At 43.2% G+C, this 25257-nt stretch overlaps 1 protein-coding gene across 45 annotated transcripts in view; it reads left to right on the forward strand.

Moving 5' to 3' along the window:
* The window catches only part of NRXN3 (neurexin 3), a 1719470-nt gene that overhangs the window by 93780 nt on the left and 1600433 nt on the right, over nt 1-25257 (forward strand). For 44 of the 45 annotated variants that reach the window (XR_010588584.2, XR_010588585.2, XR_010588583.2 and 41 more), the window contains exon 3: nt 18979-18996. The exons of the other annotated variant lie outside the window; for it this stretch is intronic. Coding sequence is in view for 40 of the 44 variants with exons in the window: in XM_005561918.5 (XP_005561975.3) it covers nt 18979-18996 (18 nt within the window). In the remaining 4 variants the exon portion in view is untranslated. The remainder of the gene's footprint in view (nt 1-18978; nt 18997-25257) is intronic. 45 annotated transcript variants of the gene reach the window in all.

The raw sequence follows: 25257 nt of genomic DNA on the forward strand, positions 1-25257 counted from the left end.
ATCTCTGCCCAGGGGTGGGATGCTTGGAAAGACAGTAAAATAATTTAAGAAAATTGAGGCTCAGCTCTGGTTGCCTGCTTGCTGCCCTTCCTTCTGCCTTCAACTGTCTAGGACTGGGGGTGGGGGCTGTGTCTGTGCTCTGAATGCTTGCTGTGCATCAGTTTTCCAGGAATTTCAGGACACAGGAATTATCACCCAGCTGTGTTGTGTGTTGCTGTTCAGCAATCTGAAGTTGCTTATCTAGCGTAAGTCAGAATGGGGAGCCTAGGAAGGAGGGGGAACGCCTTCATTTTTTGAAGCAGAAGAAATTGAGGTATTAGGGGCCCAGCTGGTATGCGATGAGAACCAAGAAATGGAGCTTACATGGACATGCATGCTTTACACAAACTCTCTTACTGAAACTTGGCTATGTTATCAGAAAGGTACCTCTTTCCACTTCATCCAACAACAATGCACACTATTTGAGGTTCACTCTGTGTCAGGAGAAGCATCGGCGGTAAGACTGGTGAGCAACACAGGCACATCCTGCAGCTTAATTAACCAAGCAATTATAGAGTGGTGTTTGCTTTAAAGGAAACATATGTATAACAGCGGTCTCTGTGGGTTTATTGGTCCCTCTTCACATATGGCAGAGAAAAGACCTTGTGAAGTTCAGGAGTGTGATTAAGATACTCCAAGGAATCACACACAGGAGGTCCAGAGCTTTTGCTGGAGTCACTGTTCTCAGACTGGCTCTCCTAGTCTGGGTTTGTTGGCTGAGGACCACAGATGAAGCCAGTAGACTTGGGACTTAGACTTCTAAGTTTAGTGCCCAGCTCTAATCATGCTCCCAAGTAGGCCTTGATGATGCATTTTAGTTTCATGCAAGTTGATATGATATGACTCTGTGTCCCCACCCAAATCTCATCTTGTGGCTCCCATAATTCCCACATGTTGTGGAAGGGAGCCAGTGGGAGACAATTGAATCATGGGGGCAGGTCTTTCCCATGCTATTGTCATGATAGTGAATAAGTCCCCCAAGATCTGATGGTTTTAAAAATGGGAGTTTCCCTGCACACAGTCTCTTCTCTTGTCTGCCGCCATGTGAGATGTGCCTTTCACCTTCCACCATGATCGTGAGGCCTCCCCAGTCATGTGGAACTGTAGGTCCAATAAACCTCTTTCTTTTGTAAATTGCCCGGTCTCGGGTATGTCTTTATCAGCAGCTTAAGAATAGACTAATACACAAGTCTTATGATTTATTACCTTCTTATTTTGATTAGGTAAATTTAATAATAATGACAGTTAACTAATTCTCATGAAGCAGTTACTGTGTGCTGGGGACTGGTCTAAGTATGTTCATATGTGACTTCCTTTCATTCTCCCAGTTGCTCCTACCCAGGAAGCAGATGGTGGTTGTCCTGGTTTTACAGATGAGGAAACTAGCTGAAGAGAGAAAGCAGTCTATCTAAGGAAAGAGCCCAGGCAGTGGATGTGGAGTTTGAGCTCTTTACTCATCTCTCTCTGCTACCCCCTGTTCAATCTGGCATTGAATGGGGGCTCCTGTGGATATCAGTGACCCAACCCTGTCCTCGGCTGGCCCAGCTGGGGTGTCTCTAGCATGCAAAGACACTGCCAGTATTCATTGACCTGTCTTTTGACCTTCTCCCTCTCTTGCACATAATTGATGTGCTCTGCTCTGATCCTGATTCAGACACATGTTCTGCAAAGAGAAACATACAAGCTGCCCTGGACCGCTTTTTATTCTATTGTCTTATTCCATCTCACTGGCCATCACTGAGATGGATCTAGAACCATGCTTGGGCTAGAATCCCATATTCTCTCCATCTTTTAAAACTTATAACCTCCAGGTAATTTTTGTTATTGTTTTTATTAGTCTGTTGTCCACCACTATCCAAAAAGCTTTTTGTCAAGCTTTAGTGAAAATCTTTTACTTGTATTACATTGTAAAGTGAATATTATTTCAATTACATTGTACAGTGAATATTATTTCAATTTGTGTATTTCCCCAACTCATGCATTTTGTTGCTTTACACCTTCCCCCTCTTAAGCATCATAATCCAACCCTCTTTTATGAAACTGACTTAGGGAGGCAAGGTGACTTACAATAGGTCACTCAGGTAGCAAGTGCTGGGGACTGGGACTAGAACCCAAATATCCTAACTCCTAGCCTAGCACTCATTCCCCTATATCACTCTGAAAAAAGATTTTGGCTAAGGAGAATTAATTGATTCAAAAGAACATCAATTGCCAAGCACAATCAGGGGTGATCAAAACAGTTATGGTGCCTGTCTGCAATGAGCTTACAAACAAGTGGAATCTTTTTATGGAAAACATAAACCAGTAAGTGTGTAATTACTTATAATGAGTACTGTAGATGGAAGAACAGAGTGAGGGGAAATCTAATGAAAACCAGGGTAGTCAGGGAGGTCTTTCTGAGGAGGTGACATCCAAAGATGAGAAGGAGCAGGGAGAAAGCCAGGGAGCGGGGCTGTATGTGTTCATTGTCATTTGCTTGGCTGAAGAACAAGATTGGTTAGTTTAATACCCTTGGCCAGAACTATGTCTTTCACTTTCGTGTATTTGCTTGGAGTATGGTTGATAGTTAGTGATGGATGGATGGATAGAGGGATGGGTGGAGGACTGACTGGGGATGGGGAAAGAGAGAAGCCATCAGTGTGATAGGATGAAGGCAGCTGACCTTGGCTGGTAAGTGGACACACACATGGCCCTCTCCTTCCAGAGTGCAGAATCTTGGAGGTGAGGATTTGGGGGTAGAATGTCTATGTAAAGGAAGTTCTCTTGTGGGAGAAGGGTAAAAATGAAGGGCTGCTGGGACAAGAAAGCGATAGTGTAATTTGCCACCAGCCTTGAGAAACTTATTGCTCGAATAGCTGCACCATGTGGCTCCAATCCATAGTGCCATAGATCAACCTGAAAATTCCCAGATAGCTTCTCCTTCTTCTTAATGTCTCAGTCCTGCCCTCCCAGGTCCTCCCACCTGCCACAGTGTATTTTCTGGGTACATGAAGAGAAATGGGATGTTATCTTGATAGATCTATGCTCTTCAGCTGTTGTTTGCAGGGACATTTATATTCCAGAACATCTAAAGGGTTTTCAACTTGGAGGAGTAGTGGAAAATGAGGCTGGGGAGTCAGCCTGATTCTCGATGGGCCATTCTTCCTTGGTTTTAGGCCAACATCTATTGACCTATTACTACACTTCGGGCACTGTGAATAGCTTCACCTTTTATTCCCATTTTACAGATGAGGAGACTGAAACCCAGAGACTTCCCAATCTACCCTCCACCCAGTAGTACAAAGATACACAAGGAGCTAGAGTGAAGTTTTTCTATTCTGCATGAAAACAATAAAAGTAAACAAACAATGTAGTACATTTTTGGTGAAGTCACTTTTTTTTTTCTTTGTTTCTGGGATATGCCCTTTTATTTTTGGGGCATGAAAAGACCTTTTCTTTTTAAGATAATATGATGATATAAAGTGTCAGATTTTAGTTTTTGTTCTTTCTTGGTAGTAGAGAAATACAGTTGGCCAATGTTAGTTTCCAAAATTGCTTTAGATATATTAGAGGTAAATAAACTCTATCAATCTGAAGACCACTGTTGCAGATGTTAGCTTAGATTCCTTTAGGAGTAAATTATTTGTATGATTTTATTCACTTTTTATTCTGATCTTTTATCAGAAAAACTTGCAAATAAACAGTAGCTCCGAGACCGTATAATTTATTTTTATTCAGCATTTATCAAGATATTTTGATTGTACAGTTTTGACCCTGAGACCCTTTACCTCTATGTTGGCATAATCAGATTTAGACAAAGACTGTAGCATTTTTATCAAGGGAGTATTTTTCAGAAGCAAACAGTGCAGGGGTCATGTAATTCCTCAATTCATTTTTTCTTCAGCACAGTTAAACCATTCCTTATTTTTTCAATTCAGTTTTATCTTACTGAATTATCTTTAACAAGATCAATTCTGCTCCATGTGCATTCTATAATGAAGATTTGATTCATCAATCAGTTATTTTTTCTGTGCCTATCAAATTTTACCTACACAGCTTCTACTATTGTGAATGTTCTTTTGTGGCCATTATTTCTACCACATCCAATTTTCTCACATCAGATTTGCAGGTCTAGATTTTGTCAAGAATGTTTGATTCTTTCTTCAATTTTTTAGTCAATAACAAATTTCACGATGTGCATTTTTAGCTGCTGTCAGTTCTATTTTGTGTGTGTGTGTGTGTGTGTGTGTGTGTGTGTGTGTGTGTGCGTATTTTCCTGACAGGTCTAATTTTTTTTCGGGTCAGTTTTTGCAGTTTGAAAAACCAAATCTTTTTCCTACAACTAAAGTCAGTCCCTTTCCTAATAGTTTCTCAGGAGTGTGTCCAAAACATATTCAAGGAGTCAAAACATCAGGGTCAAAATAGCCTGTGTTGTTTACAGAGACCAGCCACCCAGAAGGATTAAGAAACTTACCCGAGGTCGTACATAAAGTGGGCAGCAGATGTCTGTTGGGTCACTTTAGAATATACAGCCCCTCTTGTTCAGTGAGGGGCAGAGTAAGGATGTAAAACTGGGATGAGCTTGACCTTGTGCCTTCCTCCTTCTAGCTTCTACTTCCCAACCCCTCTGCTGAGCTAACAGAATTTCCACTGACCCAGCCTCCCCAAGAAATGGCAGCTGGGGCCACAGTTCCAAGCCTCTTGACTTCTCCGTGCTTCCTAGCTAGGTCCGCCTTAAGCTGTGTGTGCACTGGGGTGGCATGATTTACAAATAAGCAGGACCAAAAAGGAAAAATCCTCTCTTGTGGAAAATTAGGTCAGTGGCAGAGTTGGGGAGGGGAGGGAATCCGGGCCCTGTTCTTCCATCCTTCAGTTCATTCCCTTTTCCTGAAGCCAGCAGGGTAGAAGCCAATGGTGCTGTTGGGAGCAGACATCTGGGGGTGAGGGAGTGGGGAGCAGTGCCCATGCACATGTTCTTATGTGGATATGTGCGAACATGAAAGTGGTATGTTTTGCAGCCACTTGGGACTCCCCTGTCTCTGAATGTATTTGTCTGGATTACTCTAAGGGGGATATTAGTGTTGTCTAATAACAGCCTTAGATTTATCAGGGGATTTGTTTGATTAATTCCAAAGCAAAGTACAGCAGATAGATTAGAGCTCAGCCAGTGCAGTGGGTCTATACTACCCATCTCTGCCCTTTCTAATTCCTCTTGCGGGGGGTCCCCTCTCCGTCTTTGTTGTCCTGACGGTTGAAGGCTCTAATGTTTAAGACCCCACTGTGTGATAGGTAAAACCATTTCCCACTGCTAAAATGCATGAGTGAGTGTCTGGGCTTAGAGATAAGTTTCCAAGTTCACACTGTTGTTTCTCTACAAAAGCTGGAGAAATTTGGCTACTTGCTTTTCTTTCCCAGTTGCCACTGCCATACTCTTTTTTTGAATACTAAAAATATTTTATTGCATTTATAAACACAAGCTTTTGGTGATAGATTGTCACTGAGTCCTTTCTTTATTGAGAAGTTGTAGGGCAGGAGCAGGAGTAGAGAATCCTGTAAGTTTGCTTTACAATTTTTTTTCAGGGTGCACCTGTTTAAAGGTGTGTAGAGGATAATGAACTAGGGGAGGTAGAAGTAGGTTAGACTTAATAGATTTTCAACAAGTTACCCAAAACCAGTGGTGGTAGGTGGCATCCTGATGCCTGCTAGAGTTGTGGAGAGGGGAGAGGACACTGATGAGGCAGATGATATATTAAGAGTTAGCAATAAAACACATTTGTATGGTATTTTGTATTTTTAAAGCATTTTCATATACATTATCTCATTTGAGTATCAACCCCCTAAAATATATTCTTCTATTTTATATAGTAGAAAATACTGGCACAAAGAGTTCAAGGTCATTCAATGAACTAGTGACTTTTAGAACTGACACCACCTCTAAATCCAGTGCTTGCTCCCACCATACTCTTAATGCTGGGTTCTTCTCCCAGACCCCCAGTCCAGGGTACCGGTACCCCAGCAGAGGCACAGTGGGAAAAGCAATGACCCGGGATGCAGATGACCTCAATTCTGATTTCAGCTCTGACATTGTCCAGCTGAGTGGACATGTTAATTCCTCTCTCTTGGATCTGTGTTTCCTCTTCTGTGCCTAAAAGTGTCCTAGACAACTCTACAGCACTGATCACAATTATAATTAATTAATTGCTTGTATGATTATTTGTGGCCCATCTTCCTGGCTAGACTCTAAGCTCCAAGAGTGCAAGACCTGTGTCTGTCTTGTTCATCTGCCATCACCCCAGTGCCTAGCACCGTCCCTGGGACATAGATAATGTGCAATGAATATATGTCAATGAAATGAACCTGTACAATGAAAGGAATGAACCTTACTTGAAATCCTAAGACTCTTCGACTTTTCAAATTCTCTGCTTTTTCTCTATTATCTCTGAAACAATCTCAGAAACACCCCCTTTTTTTGTTTTCACTGTTTTTAAACTGTCTTTAGAGTACAACAGAAGTTATAAGATAAAAATAGTGATTAATAAAAATCCTAATTATAACTCACAAAGCATATTATTAATATGTGAATGTGAAATTGAAATTCTTTTTAGGGACTCTCTCTCCTCTTAATCTGTGTTTCTTTCTTTCTTTCTTTTTTTTTTTTGAGATGGAGTCTCACTCTGTCGCCAGGCTAGAGTGCAGTGGCATGATCTTGGCTCACTGCAACCTCTGACTCCCTGGTTCAAGCAATTCTCCTGCCTCAGCCTCCTGAGTAGCTGAGATTACAGGCATGCACCACCACGCCCAGCTAATTTTTGTATTTTTAGTAGAGACAGGGTTTCACCATGTTGGCCAGGATGGTCTTGATCTCCTAACCTCATAATCCACCCACCTTGGCCTCCCAAAGTACTGGGATTACAAGCATGAGCCACCGTGCCCAGATTAATCTCCGTGTTTCTTGGAAGCAGAATGTCTCCTTGTCTGGGTTTCTGAGCTCCCTCTGAAAGGGCCTGCCGACTCCTGTTGAGCCTTCGGAATGGGACTGGTACTCATTAGTAGGCAATATGCATGGACCTCAGACTCAAAAAAGATTATTTTAGGTCCAGAGCTTTACAACACCTCCTTACTTTACAAAGGAGAAGAAATCAACCTTGCTCTTTTTTTTTTTTTTTTTTTTTTTCTTAAATGGGGGAAATGGAGGGGTACAAGGGAAAGCTGAAAATCTGCCAGGGGGCTTAGAAGTCAGAGAGTCTTCTAGTAGGGCTACTTGCTTTCTTCTGGGGTTCCCTAGGTCACTAGAAACTCATTCTGTCAGGGCAAGGACCCATTGGGAGGCATTCAGTTGAATGCTCTCTTGAGCCAATATGTTACCCCTTCCTTCTCAAGTTCATCACAAACCGTGCTAATCAACCATAAACTTCTTTTTATCCCAGGCCCATGTGTAGCTTCAAACTCTTTCTTAACACAGTATTCCAGGATGACAGCAATCAAAGAACAGGGAATTAATGTGTGCTGACCATGGTGTCAGGCAGGTCATTAGGCATTTTATAAACAATTGCCTCTTTTGATAAGCTTGACAACTCTGGAATTGATATAATGACTCCCAATTTACAGATGAAGTTTAAGGGACTTATCCAAGGTCAAATAATGAATAGCAGTATTGGCATTTGAGCTCAAAACTTTCTACATACCTCTCAGTGAGCCCAGCCCTCAGGGGTGTCCATCTGACCATCGGCCCATATGGTGAAATGTCTTTACAAAAAATTCCTCAGCTAGGTGCAGTGGCTCACATCTGTAATGCTGGCACTTTGGGAAGTTGAGGTGGGAGGATTGCTTGAGGCCAGGAATTTAAGAACAGTCTGGGCAACAAAGTGAGACCCCTCTCTGTACCAAAAGATAAAAAGAAATGTTAGCCAGGGTGGCATGTGCCTGTAGTCCCAGCTACTTAGGCTGAGCTGGGAGGACCAGTTGATCATGCAGCTATACTCTAGCTTGGGTGACAGCAAGATACTGTCTCTTAAAAAAATAAAAGATTTCTCTCCACTCAGTTGTTGCTGTCCATCCTAGGGGGACATTTTAAGGTTTCTCCAGTCAAAGACTTTGAAGCATTCTCTGTCAACTCTAAACTCCCAATTAGTGCTAAGTATGGTAATAGAAGACCATGTAGAGCCACACTATCATGTTGACATTGTCTCTTGGTTCATGAGATTGGTGACTAACAGCATCAGAGCCGTCTTTTTGAGTCTCTAGTGCCTAAGTCAGTGTCTGGCATGCAGCTATTTTGAGTAGAACCAGACACAAAGGGTCAGGATGAGGACGAAAAAAGGATGAGGATAAAGGCTTGTGGTAAACTGTAAACCTTCCCAGCTTTTCTGAGAATCCCAAAGCCAGCCTTTCTCAAACTGTGTTCTGTGAGATGTTACTAGATTTTTAATGGGGAGATTGAGGGAGAATTTTCAGTGACCTAAAAACATATATCCCCTATGGACTATATCTCCTCTTGGACTCCACAGTGTACCTTAGTATAGATGAAGTTTTCTGAAGACTTGGGATATTAAAAAACAAACTTGGTGTTTTCTAAATTTAGTGTACCACAGATTTTTTTTTTTTTTCCAAAGAACACCTGTTCACATCTTGCTGGATGTTGTATTTTTATGGAATTTAGTTCTGGATATGCTACCCCAGCTTGTAATCCTTTCTCTGAAATGTGGCTCCTGAGATCCCACGCAGCATCGGATGTTGCACATACAACAATGCACATTATACTCTAAAATACTTAATGACCATCAATTCCTTCTATACTTTCCAATGGTCTCAGCAAGCACACACTAATTTCCTGAAATTTGTCCTTGTGTCCTAAAGGATGATAGATTTGGGTGGTGAGACCAGTAAGAGAAGAAATATTTGTGGTTGGAAGTGTGGTACTATGGGAAGGAAAAGGAGTTTGGAGTCAGAGAAATCGGAGTTCACAAGCTGACTATTATTTATGAGATGCGTGAACTTGGGCATATTAACTTCCCTGAGCCTTAGTTTCCTTGTCTGTTAAGTGGAATAACAACAGTATCTACATCAGTAGGATTAAATGAGGTTATTTACATACACTGTAGTTGTAGGGGCCTGGTATACAGGAAGCCCTCAGTAAATGGCAGGGATTATAATCGATAATAATCCCTGCCCCACTGTCTTCTGGATCATGTTTTTCAAGTTTCTTTTATGATGTTATTGTGAATAGGGATCCCACTTAAACCTTTTTTTGACACTAAGATCTAGCATATTGGCTAATAAGGAATTGCCCCTCATTAGTATTTCTGGACTGAATAAATGAATGATATAGCACTCTGTTGTTTACAAAGCACTTACATATTTATGCCTCATTCAAACATCGCAGCAACCTGGACATGCACTTAGTGTCATTCTTCCCAGTAGTTGGGGATATGGAAAATGAGACTCACAGAGGCTCAGTTGGTGAAAGTCACACAGCTAGTAGGAAGCTGAGAAGTCAGGCCTCAAAGCCAGGGCTTCTGTAACTAAAATGTGGACTGTACACACAATGGAATATTATTCAGGAAGAAAGACAATTCTAATACATGCTATAACATAAATGAACCATGAGGACATTATGCTAAATGGAATAAGCCAGTCAGAAAAAGACAAACACTGTGTTATTCCACTTATATGGGGTACCTAGAATGGTCAAGTTCATAGACATTGAAAGTGGATTGTTAGTCTTCAGGGGCCAGGGGAGGGGGTGAAGGGAATTAGTGTTAATAGCTATAGAGTTTCAGTTTTGCATGATGGAAAGGAGTTGTGGAAGTGGACAATGGTGGTGGCTGTACAACATTACGATTGTACTTAATACCACTGAACTGTACACTTAAAGATAGTTATGATGGTACATTTCATGTTATGTGTATTTTATCATAATTCAAAAAAACTGGGAAAGCAAAACTAGTACCAGGGCTTCTGACTCCAAACTGAGGGCTCTGTCCCACACCCTGTATCAGCACCTCCTACAGAGGAGCTATGGTATGCCTCCTATTCCAAGGCACTTTATTTTGTACTGAATTGAAAAGTTTGCAGAACTCACCTCCATTGAAACCCTAGGAGACCCACCTGCTTCTGCTAGAACATTCATCCTATTGGCCTAAACTCTGGGAAGTCGGAGTCTTTCCAGAGAGTAGGGACTTCTTTGAAAGAGGGCAGATCCTCTGTCTCAAGGAAATCACTGGGGTCAAGTAATGCAATAATTATGATTGCCAACCTCAATGACTACTTCCTGTGTGCCAGACACCTTGCTGAGTGCTTTTGCATACATTAGTTCTTTATAATGCTTACATCAGTCCTGCCAGGCAAGTAGACTGTCCCCATTTTACAGATGGGGAGGTTAGGGCTCGAAGGGGTTGATTAACATGCCTGAGCTCATGTGTGCAAGAGCCAGGATTGTCATCCAAGTCTACCTGACTCTGGAACCTGCCTCTTAACCTCTATGCGATCTAAGAGGAGGGCAGAGAAATTGGAGATGTCTATGTCTAGAGTGTTTTCCAACATAGGAATTGACAGATTTCTCTCCCCTCCTATGATACACTTTTCCCTCTCCTACCAGATGATGGGACATCCTCTGATTTAGGCCAGTTTCTGTTTTGATTTCCTGGTGTCCTCTGAGATGCAGATGTGTATTCCTTTCCCTGGCGGGTCATGCTGCAGTGTGAGAAGGACAGCATCCATTTCTTTCCCTAGGAAGTTGATATGTGCATCCTGTTCCCTGGCAGTGCCCATCTGCTATGAGGACTTTCCCAAGGCCCTCACCCTGTTGTGTGGGAGACTACTGCAGGTGCCAACCTCACGGCCTAAGGCTGGGAAATATTATTCGGCTGGAAATGCCTTTTGTTTGCAAAGCTTAAACAGGTCAATAGAAGCTCAACTTGTCATTTTCAGTTTACAAGAGATGAGTCAACAAGCCAGCAGAAACAGTAATAATTTCAATAAGTTTCTTGAATGTTTACTATGTGCCTGGCATTGTGCTGAACAACTTTATATGGATTATTTCACTTAATCCTCACAATAGTCATATAAATTAGGGACAATCAGTTCTGTTATAACACTTGTTTTGAAAATGCAAATTTGTTCAAATGCAATTGATATTAGGGAACATTTTGAGCATAATAATTCTGCTTTTGATTATGCATGATTTTGTCCATAAGAAACACTAGGTGAAGGCAGAAAACTAGCCAGCAGAAGCAAGCTGTGTAGGAACACTCAAAGTGTACACATCTCAAACCTGTACCAGCAACTTCAGCTACCATGTGTGTTGTGAGTCCCACCCCACAACTGATGTTTCAACTTTGTGTCCAATTCCAGGAGATCCTCTTCCTACACTTTACAACAATTCATAAGCTTCCCACTTTCACAGACAAACTTCAGGTCTGTTAAAAGTGCCATATTTATTGTAGTACTTATGTACTTCTTAGTGATTTAACATGTATAAAACTGCTTCCTCTATTTTATTATATGTCACTGATGAAGTTTATAGGTGTTGCACCCCAACTTCATCTTTCCAGTTAAGCGCTGTGATTTTTACTGTATGATTTTGCACAGCAAAATGACTTTTAGGATTGCATCTATGCTTCTGGAAGAACTGACTTTACTACCATTACTCCTGTGTGGCAGAAGAGGACCATAAAGCTAAGAAATTTGCCAAAAATATTTTAAGTGACAAGTGGCAAAGCCAGGATTCAAACCCCAAGCTACCTTACTCCCATGCCTGTACTCAAAATTTCTAAAGCATTAAAAAATAAAAAAATTAAAAAAAAAAGGCTGTCTGCACTGGTCTCTGATTATATCTGTAACAACTAGATTGCCTCTTCTCCCAACTGTCAGTCAAATCCTGGTTCCTCAAGCCAGAGCCACTGCAAGTATGTGAGAACCCCTGAAGGTGTTTGAGTACAGCAGTGACCCGGCCCACAGAAATGCTTGCCTTGGTCCTTCCTCTTCCCCTCCTGGCCGCTGCCTGCCCAGGCTGACTGGTGCCTGATATAGCTGCTACTGATGCTCTGTCTTGCAATCCGGAGTTATTAGCATCAAAGAACAAAAGCAAACAGCACCAGGGCTCTGGGGCTCAGTCCTCTACGAAGGTAGATGAATGGACCCTTATGTCGGGGATAAAGCTAACACGACCCGGCCTTTTATGGAGACAACTCTTCCTGTGTTTGAAGAGCTCAGATACTGAGAGCCAGAAAGAGCCCGAGAACGAAGGAAACAGCCTCCTCGCTGCTGGAAGTTTGCTTTAGTTCTTAACTAAAAAAATTGTTTCTGTGTTTGTTCTTGGAGAAGAAGGGAAAACCTTATGTTCATCTTCCCCGGGGGCAGGAGTCAATAGGCCCTTGGGGAGGTGCAGTCTTTGCCTTTTTCTTTTTTTTCCTTCTAACGTTATGGCTCAGTGTAATCCTCAGTGGAAGACCTGCCCTGCTATCTGAGAGCCTGAGGCAAGACTATACATGGAGGCCAGTGGCCAGCCTCCCTTGTCTCACTGCTAGCACCAGGAAGGCCCTCATGCATGTTTATGTGATGCCCCAGCCTGTAGAAGCCCACAACTCCTGCAAGCAGCTTCTTCCTGGCCACTTCTTGACACTAGAGTGCACATACCAGTAGGCGGGTCTGCTTTGAGAGAATGGACCCTGGGAAGAGGCCCATGTGGATTTGGAGCAAGTGAGCGAGGAATTCTGGGTACCAGAGCATATTCTATAAGGGTGGGGGCAAGTGTTGCTGGCTGTAGGTGGAAACATCTATTTGACCTGTGGACTCTTCAGTTCCTGGGCTGGGATGTGAGTGCAGAATGAACACAGTGGGCCCCTCTAAAATATATAACCCAGGGCAGGGGCTCCAGTTGCTCAGGCCTATGGCATTACTGCATTTCACCCCTTTCCTCTGACTCTTGCAATACCTTTTTCTTACTTCCGTGAGATGCCCGATATTCTCATACCTAATTTGTAGTTCCATGGGTCAAATGGTTTCTGTCCTGGTTTGCTCTTACATTGAAAAATATAGTTTGACCCTTACCTGATGCGCTACTGAGTCTGAGAGGTATAATCATAGTGCATCCTCTCTAGATCTTAGTTTCCTTATCTGTAAAACAGGATGAATAATGTTTCTACCTGTTATAGGGTTATAATGAAGATTAAATAAGATGATGCATATGGCTAGGGTAGGATGCCAACTCCTTTAAATCAATCTTATTTGGCTGTAAACTGTCCTTTCTTCTGCAGTTTACCCCCACTTTTTGTCTCTTAAAAAATCAATATGCACATATGTATATACACATATTTACATAGATATTTCCTCAGGCCATCCTGGGGCCCAGTGCTGCTTCCCCATACACAGACTCCAGCCTGTATAACAGCACACAGAGAATGCTTAATAAACATGAGCTTTATTAGGATTAATATTGCTTTTATCCCATTTTGTCCTCACGTTCACCCTCTGATGGGGTGATACTGCCAGGACGGTAATTGACAGAAAGGGGAATCCACAGCTGGGTTTCCAGGATTCAGGCTCTGGCTCCACAGGCTGTGTGACTTTTGACCAGTTACCTACGCTTTCTGTGCCTCAGTTTCCTTATCTGTAAAATGAATGTGGCAATAGTTCCTACCTCATTGGGTTGCTGTGAGGCACTTAGAACAGTGCCTAGTACATAGACAGCCCTCAGTCAATGTTAGCTGGTGATTTTATTACCTTCATATATGAGAGGACAGGAGTATTCTAAAAATCGACCCCAAGCCCTTCCTCTTGTCACGCAGAAGCAAGGCAGACAGAAGGGATGCAGCTGCAGGTGTTTCTGACCCCTTGCCTTGCTGCGTCCCCATTTCCCAGGGTCTCATCTGTACAGCTCCCTCTGCCTGTGGATGCTACTGTTAGACCAGCTGGGGTCTGGGTATGGAGGAGCAGCATAGGTCCCCAGGACTGGCCAGAGGAAATACACAGGTTAATATTGTGTATACATATGTGTTTATCAATTTGTAATAGACGAAAATGGGGGCAGATTGCAGAAGAAAAGGCAGTTGACAAACCAGGTAAGATTGATCTAGGGGTGGTAGCATTTTCCCCTGTGCCAGCACACTCCTCAGCTACCTCTTGCTGTTTTATTTTCTCATACTGCTGGGCCTGTAGTTTTCCAGAGCGCCACTGCATTTAAATCTATATTCTATTTTCTCTCCTAGAAAATAGGTCAGACTCAAGGCAGAGTTCACCAGGTGGGGTCCCGGAAGGTTTGACTGGGACTCGCCTACAGGAGGCTGGCTGTGCAGCCTGTCCCATGTTCCCCAGAGCTCCTCCAGAGGCATGGGGGAGTTGAAGTAGCAAGTCGGGGAAACTTGGACTCATACCTGTCCAGATGATCTAGTACAAATGAAGGGTGAGGTGGGAGGACTACCCCGGCTGAGCTAGATTCTGCAAGTGCAATAGTGGTGAATGATGGGTCCTTTCTTTTCCCCCCAGTGGTAATGTATTAGTCTGTTCTCATGCTTCTGTGAGGGAATGCCCGAGACTGGGTAATTTATAAAGAAAAGAGGTTTAATTGACTCTCAGTTCTGCAGGGCTGGGGAGGCCTCAGGAAACTTACAATCATGGCAGAAGGGGAAGCAAACATGTCCTTTTTCACATGGTGGCAGGAAGGGAAGTGCTGAACAAAAGGGGGAAAAGCCCCTTATAAAACCATCAGATCTCGTGAGAACTTATTCACTACCACAAGATTAGCATGGGTGTAACTGCCCTCATGATTAAATTATCTCCCATTGGGTCCCTCCAATGACATGTGGGGATTATGGGAACTACAATTCAAGATCAGATTTGGATGGGGACACAGCTAAACCATATCAGGTTAGAAGAACCAGGTTCCCCAAACTGCAGAAAATTGTTTCCCTTGGACTTGAGGATAACCATGCTGAACATATGCACTTGTGGCTGAAGTTATTGTTGAATATGCAATAAGTGTCCATGGGGCTCTGAGTGGAGGCAGGAATGCCCTAATTTACTTCTTCCCTGGTTGTGATGCTGAACAGAGTGGGTGAAAGATGGAGGTGGGTTTCCAATTCTTTCTTTCCTGTTTTGTTCCTACTGTTTAGAGCATGGAGATCCTAAGGGAGATAGCTGCAACTGGGCCAGAGCTAGTTTTCATCAGGATTACTTTTTCCCCCGAATATTTATTGAGTACCTGTTACCTACTGAGGACGTGTGTGAATGGTAGAGCTGGGAAGGTGGGAGAGGGAAGGTAATGTGAGCCAGTCCTCGGTTTTTCTATCATAACGTAGAAATAACTAACTGAGCAGATACAGCAGATATTTTGCATTTGCTGTTCCCCTGCCTGAATAGTCTTTGTCAGGTATACATAAGAGTGTTTCTCACCTTCTTCAGGTATCAGCTCAAATACTACTTCCTCAGAAACACCTTCTTTAACTACCTTCTCTAAAATGGGGATACTTTGCTGGCACTTACTCTACTTTTCCTTTCTTCATGGCTCCAATCACTATTTGACTTTATATATCTGTTTTTATTCCCATTAAAACCCAAGAGTATTGTCTGTTTCATTCGGCTTATGTCTCCAATGTTTAAAGCAGAGTTTGGCCTATGATAGATGCTTTGTCAATATGTATTGAATGGTGAATAGATGATCTTCATTGATAAAACTCACAGAAATAGATACTTTTAGTATCTCCATTTATACATGAGAAGTTTGAGGCTCAGAGAAGCTAAGATACTTGCCTCTAGATGAGGGGGTGGAGCTGGGATTTGGTTCTAGGTCATCTTAATCCCCTTATTAAGAAAAGCTGTTTTCTTCTATGCTCCCCACATTTTTAGGTAAGCTGTCTTCACGTGGTAACAAAGATGGAATATGGCAGCTCTAGAGAAATGAAAGCACCCCATTTCCTGATAATTCCAGTAAAATTCCATGGGTCGACTCTTGTTGGTTGGGCTTGGGTCACGTGTCTGTTCCAGAGCCAATTATTGGAGATAGAATATTCTCAAGACCTGGACTGAGTCACATGACTACTACCCTTGGAGCTCAAGTGGGAGTGGGTCACCTCTAGCAAACCACGTGGGCTAAGGCTGGGAAGGGAGGCTTCCCTGGGAAACAACTGAGGATTGTTACAAGCAGAAGAGGAAGGGGATGCTGGATAGGCAGTCTGGTAGATGGACACTGCTAAGGTTTTGATCTTTACTTGCTAGCCATCCCCCTCCTTCATCTACCTCTTGCCTTTACCATTTCATGCTGTTAGTCAGAATTGAGTCCCGAGATTCAGGTCACTCACTGCTTCTTGGGCCAGGGGCCAGGTGATAATGTGTCTCTAGTCCTAAAGTTGGAATAATGCTTAGACCTGCCTCCAGGTCAGTGCCACAGCTAGGAACTGAGCTTGGACCTTGATCCCCAGCCAGAAGGTTTTGTTCGTTTGTTTGTTTTTGGTGGGATTGTTGCCCCTCTTTGACAGGAATAGGTGTAGTATTTTTACATACAGGACTAGAACTATGCCAAATTGAGACTTGAGGAGGGAAAACAAAAGAAATAAGGATGGAATTTGTTTTGATCCTTGCTTCTGTTCACTCCTTCACTTCGCACTGAGGAATGGGGTGGGAAAGAACCAGAGGGAGGGGAGATCAGGAGCAGACATCCTTATTCGTAAGCAGAAAAGTGGAACCAAAATCACTGGCTTCATTCCTGTGATTTCTTAGTGTTTCCAGTGAGCCATCTGGTCAATATTTTTTTGTATTTCTGTCTGTGGTAATTCAAACTGATAACAATCAGAGTCACTAACATTTATGTAACATTTGCCTTGTACTTAGTTCAGTGCTTTACAAGTATTTAATCTCATTTAATTCTCATAACACCCCCATGAGGGAGGCTCTGATATCATTCTCATTTTATAGCCAAGGAAGATGACTCTTAGAAGTTTAATGATGAGTCCAAGGCCACAGAGAGGCTAGGATTTGAACCCAGACCTGTCTGTCTCTGAAGTTTAAGATCGTAATCACATCCCCAATGGGCTAGTAACCGGTACTGAAAAACCTTTGGAGTTCCAGGGAATTCTGTCTCCCTGGGACTTGGTGTCCCTAAAGAGCCTGTTTGTATGAGCAATGGTGTTGACATTCTTCTGCCACAGAACTCAGCCACATGTAAATAGTTTGATATCCTGTTTAATTAAGGGGTATTTTAATATCTATTCTAGGCAATCCATCAGTAACAATTAATGGCCCTGCCTAGTTATTTATACAACACTTTTTCCCTTTCCACCTCTTCTCTTCTTCCTGCCACTCATCCCTAAATCTAACACACTAGAAAACCTGAAGTGGGGGTGTGGCTGAGGCATGATTCAGAGCTTTCTAGAAGTTTCTTTGGGCAGATACAGCTTCTAGGGGAGGCAGGGTGGGGGCTAGAGAAGTGCTCAGCTGTTGCTATGGGTATGTTTCTCTTTTGTTCTGGACCACAGCTTAGTTGGTCAGCACCTGGATTTTCCTGCGACAAGAGCCCTAAGGATACACTGGAACTTTACAAATCTGATTGCAGGCATTTCATTATTGGTTGGCATGAAGAACATTACCCATCCTGTTCAGGCAGCAAATTAGAGGCACAGAGAATAAACCATGACCCACTCATAGGGTAGTTGGGAGACGCTCACCCAGCTTCCCCAGGGCTTCAGCATGATCGCTTTAATCTGCAAACCAAATTCAGTTCCTGTATGCTCTTGAGGGACCTAGGCTTCAGTTGAATGGAATGATGGACTGGGTGGGATTCAGGAGATCTAGGATATTTTCTAGTCTCTGCCCCTGAAGTAGCTGTGTGACCTAGTACAAGTCTCTACTTCTTTCATCCTCCATCTTTACAAAAAAGAACTAAACTAGGTACTTAGTGTCTGTGGCTACTCCAGATCCACTGTTCAGTGATTCTAAGTGAGCTATCCAAGACTGCCGGGTTGGTCAGTGGTTTCCTGAAGCAGCCCCTTGTTCCTTCTCCTCTGCTGTGGTATATCCTCTCAGATTGGGCCTAGGGGTTTTAACAGTGCCTTGGGCTGCTCTGGGTTATGCTTCCCCAGCCCAGTTCTATTTCACATCTGAGGAAAGGATGAGGAGATTATGTTGTTCATGGAGCTGATAGGAGTGAAGCGTTCTTCATTTTCTGAAAGTTCATTGGCTTAATTCAAATATCAACCTTTCTAGGGTTGGGTGTTTATTCGTAGTTGTCAAAAGTGATTCCAAATGGCAATTTCTGTCATGGGGTGAAAAGCAAGGAAAACAATTAAAGGAGGAGGCAGGATTTCAATTTGTATGATGAATGATCTACTCACACACAATCTCATGCACACACACTGCTGTCTGTGATGAAGCGTGGTCACTGGGTATACTGGGGAGGGGGGGGATTTGTAAATATTTTGTGATCTTATGTCCTTCAGTCCTATGTGGCGAATAAATCTGTAACTTGCTCTTAATTGTTATGCCTCTTTTGCTTGTTTCTCAAGGGAGTGGTCCATTTTTACTTTTTCTCTCTGCTGGGAAACCTTGCTTGACTTCATGTCCAGTGTTTGGTATCTGAAGAAGAGGAGGAGGAGGATTTTCTTCGGTGTCAGTGTGCAGAAATCAACCAGAATATTTTAACCAATATTCTTGCAGGATTCCAGTCTGCTTGGCTGTTTGAAGCCCTATCTGATTCCAGGATGATGTCTTTCCGGACAGATGTGAAGCTTACCTCTCTCGCTACATGCAAAGTGAAAAGGGAGCCTGGCCCCTCGGCTTGCATGGGTGGTTTTTGGGTGAAGGTAGAACTAAGTGCTCAGAAGCTGAGTACCTTTGGGGCTTGCATGAACTTGATAGTCATGCAAGTGCATATTGCATTGTGTGTGTGTGTGTGTGCTGCTAACACTCTTCTTCCTTTTTCTCCCCCTTTCTCTCCTCTCCCTTTCCCTCCCTTTGAAAATGCTGCCACAGATGTCAGTCAAGGTCCAGGTGAGTCTTTGTGTTTGCACAGCTGCTGTGGGAATTTCCCCTCTGCTAGATTGTGCATGGTTTGAGTCTGAGTGAGACTTTTAGAGAGACAAAATTCTGAGTATATTGCATTTTCACTGATCTAGGTTTAGAAGAAGAAATGCTTCGAATTAATGGATTTGTATTGGTTTTGAAGAACCATTTTAAAACCAAAGGAATATGGGTCTCATACTTAATATAATAACTTCCTTCTCCTTAGTATTTCTGGGTGATTCAGAAAATGAGCATTTTTGGGAAAGTATTTGTAAAGATGTTCTTAGATAAGTATTCTCCAATTTAATGAACAGGTTTTGCTTTGTCTTCCACACATCTGCTTATCTTTTGTAGCTTCATATGGTTGAAAGCAGAAGATATGACATACGTAGCATGGAAAATATGATGTGGGTGAAAGGAGCTTTCTTTCTGTTTATTCTAAGAAATGTATTTTTCACAAGGAAATCAGCAATATTTATTGTTTTTCCTGGTTATGTAAATAATACATGCTCACTGTGGAAAAAAAAGTGGGATGGTTTGAATAAATGGTTTTTGTCAATGGAAAAAATAAAAGAACCACCTTTATAATAATTAAGCATTTCTCTTTTTAAAGTGTGTCTTCATCCAGAGTCCTGGTTTTAAGCATTGTGTGTGTATAGACAAATATATATGCACACACACATACATAGAATCATGTGAACTGATGCAAACATTTATGGATAAGTGTCAGATGACTTAGAATGGTTTGGAGACTATTCTGAACTGGCTAGAACTTTGAGTTAAAAAGAATAATTAACTTGACCAAATAGGAAGGGAGCATCATCTCAGGTGTTTTCACATATTTTCTTGTTTAGTCCTTTTAACATTTAATTTTTTTTATAGCATTAATACAAGATAAGTATCATTATATTCATTTTAATGTACAGGAAATTTAGGGCCTGTTAGGTTAAGCAGTTTTGCCCACGGTCATAGAGCTTGTCAGTGGTAGCACTGGGATTTGAAATTTTGACTCTCCATTGGAACATGCTAGGACTCATGAGTGAAAATTCTCAGTGATTAAAGATTTTGTAAGTATTTCCTAATGAGACTATTGCTTATTTGTTTGTTTTTGCTTAGAGATAATATGACATTTTCTTTATTAGCAGCCTTCTTTCTGAATGAATGTATCTTTTTATTGTTCTTAAATATCTAAAATAACCAGACTTAAGTAACATTCTTCTGATCATTGTTCTATGTGGGATCGTACACCACATAAAAGTAGAATACTGTTATTCTACTTAATGCAGAGAGTTTCTCTCCATTTTTTCCTGCCTGCTCCCTACCTTTGAAAATAATTGGTGTTTGAACCAAAGCCCAGGACAGCATTTCCTAGGAAGATGCCATTAAGTTTATTATTTCTATTTAATAATATTTTAGTTCAATCACTCACTCAACGAATATTTATGTTCCAGGAACTGTTCTAGGCCATGGGGACAAAACAGTGAACAAAACAGAAGACAGTCAGTACCCTCATGGACCTTTTATTTTGGACAGAGGCAGACAATAATCTAAAATGTACACACAGACACACACATATCTATGTATATATACACATACTTTATATGCATACATATATACATGCATATATGCATGTTATGTATATATTACATATATATAGTGTCAGGGGGTGGGTGAGAAGTGCTGTGGAGAAAATTGAAGCAGGATAGAGGAGAAGTCCCTAATTTACAATAGGCAGTCAGGGAAGTATCCTCTGATAAGATGATATTTGCTGGGAAACCTCAAGGAAGCGAGGGAGTAAGCCCAACACCTTGTTTTGTTTGTAAAGTGCCACGTGGCTTCTTCTCTTTCTGGTTCCCAGTAGAGATGTGACCAGGGGTCATCACATAGAGCTGGGCCCTGCTTAGGGTCTCCCAGCATGGGGGTATGAATCCAGCCTTTGTTCCTCTTGCCAAGCTGTGTCCATGCGGCTGCCTCTGACCAAAGGGGCATCTTTTTCTAGTGCTCATACAGGCGCCATATTGGTCCTGGGTGAGATAACATGGCGGAGTGAAACACAGTGGACCAATAGGCCTTCTGCCATCCTTTCAAAGGGGTAGAGGTCTGTGAGTCACCCTTCCTCAGATAACAGCAACTATGATCAGCCTGACCAACACCATTTCAATTTCATGGCTATTGTCTCATTTTGTTCTCTTATCCCTCTGAGGTGTGTAGCCTGAGCGCCATTTCAGTGCTGAGGAAGTTGGGGCCCAGGGAAGTTAAATGATGTGTGACGGTCACCCAGCTGTTGAGTGGCAGGGCCAAGAGGGGATTGCAGCCTAATTTCAGATCTTGTGCTCTTCATTCTGTCCTTGAGGTGTCAAGGGCTGATTACCAATCTTGTTGCCCTACCAACCCCTTGCTTTTTCGTGGTTTCTGAGCCTGAAGCAAATCACTGGTTTGGACCCTTCCCTTGTGACCCTGGACATGGCAGGAGGTGGCCTGAGCATGCCCAGCCCTGGCTGAGGTCAGCGGGGGCCTCCTGCCTCTCTGAGCCCCTGGTCAGGCATTCTGGAGCCAGCAGCACTGTGGTTCTGAAACAAGAAGCCTTTAGTGGTTCTCTGACTTTTTTTTCCTTCCCCTCAGGAAGACAAATTGGGGATTTTATGAGCTAATGTAACTATTTACCAGAGGCCACTGGAAGACTATAAAGGGACAATTGATTAATTGATTAATTTTACATGTGGAGGAGATGAGTTAGAAGTAACCCTAATGTAAAAGTCTGAGATGGGGCCTGGTGGGCAATACCTTTCCCAAGGTCCCAGAGACAGGCTGGGGACTTGGAGCAAGAGCCCAGGGCACCCAGGAAAAAGGGGCAGGCACATTTTCTTCGACTTCATGGGGTGAAATCCACATTCCCTCCTTGTAGCCTTTGGGGAGGAGGTTCAGAATAATAACAGTAACAATAAGCACTTGGCAGGTGCTGAAGAGGGCCTGGGAGCCCAGCTCTGACATTCTCTTAACCCTCCATGTCAGCCCCTCCAGGTTGGTGTTACCATCCTCAGCACAGAGGGAGAAAAGTTGCTGCAGGGAGTTCAGTAACTTGCCCAGGTCACCTCCTGCTAGTGACTAGGCCAGGATCCCGGATCTGTCTGCCTTCAAAGCTTGTGCTCTTGTTCTTCCAGACCCTGCTTTTCACATGACAGAGCTGTGGGCCAGGCTGTGTCCTATTTGTGTCTGCATTCCCAGCTCTTTGCATGGCACATGGCACAGAGTTTAACCTCAAAAATTTCTATTGAACAAGAAGTATGGCCACAAGCACATGGGAAATTTTGAGTTTGTAGGGTTCCAAGACATGGTGGAGCTTAAAGGGTATCCTGTCCAAGGAGTGCAAACTCAGGCCCAAGAAGGCAAGGGACTTCTCTAAGGCTATGTAACCCATTTGTGGCCTGGCAGGGACGCCTGGCAGGTGCTTTATCCCATGCTTTTGTACATTGGAATTTGTCACTGGTCTTCCTGGGCTGCTTGTAGGGCAGAGATGGGCATCTCTGCCCTGTCTTAAACCCTCCCCTGCCTTTTGCCTGTTCCAGAACTCTCTGGAAGCCATTTGGAGGTGACGAAGAGACAAGAGTAGTCGAGTAGTCAGTTAGAGCACAGGGAACAATTCTGGGACCTTCTTCTCCCCTCCCTCAGTGCTTGTCCCTCCTGCCTGGAGGGGCTGTTTATGGTGCTCCAATGACAGCCTCTCTCCTCAGAAGGGATAATTTCTCAAGCTCTGTCTGCTGATTAGACCTGGAATTTAAATGAATAACTGTGACCTTGTGGAAGTGCCCTAGTTATTCAGAGGCCCGATGAGGAAATAGGCCTCCTGCTTCCGTCCATCAGAGCCCTGGCAGGCACGGCGGGAGGGGCTCCTGTCTGCTGGGCCCCCAGGAGGCCTCTGTCTGCTGTTGCCAAAGGAACAGACGCCTTTGCTGGAGCCTTCCCCTACCCGCTCTTGATCTCCGCCCCGTATTGTCTTCCTCCTCCATTGTAAGTCATCTCAGGCTGTCCTTGGGGAGGGGACCTGATTATATGTCCTGGACCTTGCCCTGTCTCCAGGGAGCCACTCAGTCCAGCCTGAACCCAAAGCCTGGAGGCAGCGCGAGTCTGACTTGTGTTTGTGGACACAGAGGGGATGCCCTTGAAGCTTGTTGCTCACAGGGTGACCTGCAGGACCAACCAGCAGATTCTCAGGCCTACTAAATCAGAATCTGCATTTTATCAGGACCTCTAGGTGTATACTCATTAAAGTTTGAGCCACACTGAGCTCAAATTCCCACTCTCTCCTCCCCTTTGGGACACTCCTCAGTAACTTCTTTACTGAGAAGTTGCAGTCCACCTCGCTAAAGTCCTCGCCTTCCTCTCTTGTGCTGGGCGCAAAATGAGATATCTGATCTGGTTGTGGCGAAGAAGAAGGAGAATGAGATTAGGGAAGGGAATGAGAATGAGCATTTACTGACCACTTAGTCTGTGCTGGTCACTGTTCAGGCACACTCTGTCTGACACCTTACATCTTTCACGTAGATGTAAGGTGAGATAGCATAGGATGGAGCAGGAGTTGGCGAACGATAGCTTGAGGGTTAAATCCAGCTTGCAGCCTGGTTTTGTATGGCTTGAAAGCTAAGAATGGGCTTTACATTTTTAAGTGACTGGAAACAGTCAAAAGATGAACAATTTGTAAGACAAAAATTTTATGAAATTTGAATTTCTATGCCTGTACAGTTCTTCGGGAACATAGCCACACCTATTCCTTTATTCCCTTATGCGTTGTCTCCGGCTAACATTTTTTTTTTTGAGATGGAGTTTCACTCTTGTCACCCAGGCTGGCATGTAATGGTGCAATCTTGGCTCACTGCAACCTCTGCCTCCTGGGTTCAAGCAATTCTCCTGCCTCAGCCTCTCAAGTAGCAAGGATTATGGGTGTGTGCCACCACACCCAGCAAATTTTTGTATTTTTAGTAGAGACGGGGTTTCACCATGTTGGCCAGGCTGGTCTAGAACTCCTGACCCCCTGTGGTCCACCTGCCTCGGCCTCCCCAAGTGCTGGGATTACAGGTGTGAGCACCTCACCTGGCCTGTCTTCAGCTACTTTTGAGCGGCACAGAGTTGCATAGTTGTGATAGAGCCTCACAGCTCCTGAAGTGTTTACGATCTGGCTCCTTGTTAAACAAAAGTTTGCCACCTCTGTCTCTATCATGGCACTATGACCTATTCAAGTTACTTTACCTTTGTGGGGGTTCTACTTCTTTCATCTGCAAAATAGGGAGAATAAGAGAACCTGCCTCACGGAGTTGTTTCGAAGATTGTGAGCTTGTGCATGTAAAGTCTTTAGAACAGTGCCTGGCACATAGTTAACCATATATGAAATAGCTATTATTACAAATGTGAAAGGAAAATAAATCTTGGGGCCCTCAAATCACTAAGCTAAAGGGAAAAGTCAAGCTGGGAACTGCTTAGGGGAAACCTGCCTCCCATTCTATTCAAGGTCACCCCTCTGCTCACTGAGATAGGTACCTATCTGATTGCCTCTGTTGGAAAGGCTAATCAGAAACTCAAAATAATGCAACCATTCATCTCTCACCTATCTGTGACCTGGAAGCCCCCTCCCCACTTCCTGCCTTGGCTTCAAGTTGTCCCACCTTTCCAGACCGAACCAATGTACTTCTTACATATATTGATTGATATCTCATGTCTCCCTAAAATATATAAAACTAAGTTGTTTTATATATTTTGGGCACATGTCAGCAGGACTTCCCGAGGCTGTGTCCCAGTGGGTCCTTGGCAAAATAAACTTTCTGAATTAACTGAGACCTCAGATTTTCGGGGTTCACATAAGTTATCCAGTTGATCCTTTAAGCACATGTTTCCATTTTATAGATGAGGATACTTTGGCTCAGAAAGGTTTTTTTAAAAACAGAAAATCAACTCACCATTGTAGCTGTCTTGATCTCCCTAATCATCTTGAGGCATGCTCCTGCGCAGCGCTGTAGAACCTCCCCAAACACATCTGCTGTTCTCTCCTGCCGCATATTCTCTCCTATCTGTCCTGCCCTTTGTGCTTCCAGTGGAGAGGTCCCTCAAACTGAGATCCCAGCCATTGTTCTCAAGTGGGGCTTAGGAACCAGTAAAAGGGGGCAAAGGAGACCAATATTTTGTAGAGAACCCACAGTGTGCCAGGCACCTACCACTTCACCGATGAAGAACTCCAAGACATTGCATCCTTTGCCCAAG

This window comes from Macaca fascicularis, chromosome 7, assembly GCF_037993035.2.
Source record: "Macaca fascicularis isolate 582-1 chromosome 7, T2T-MFA8v1.1".
NCBI lineage: Eukaryota > Metazoa > Chordata > Mammalia > Primates > Cercopithecidae > Macaca > Macaca fascicularis.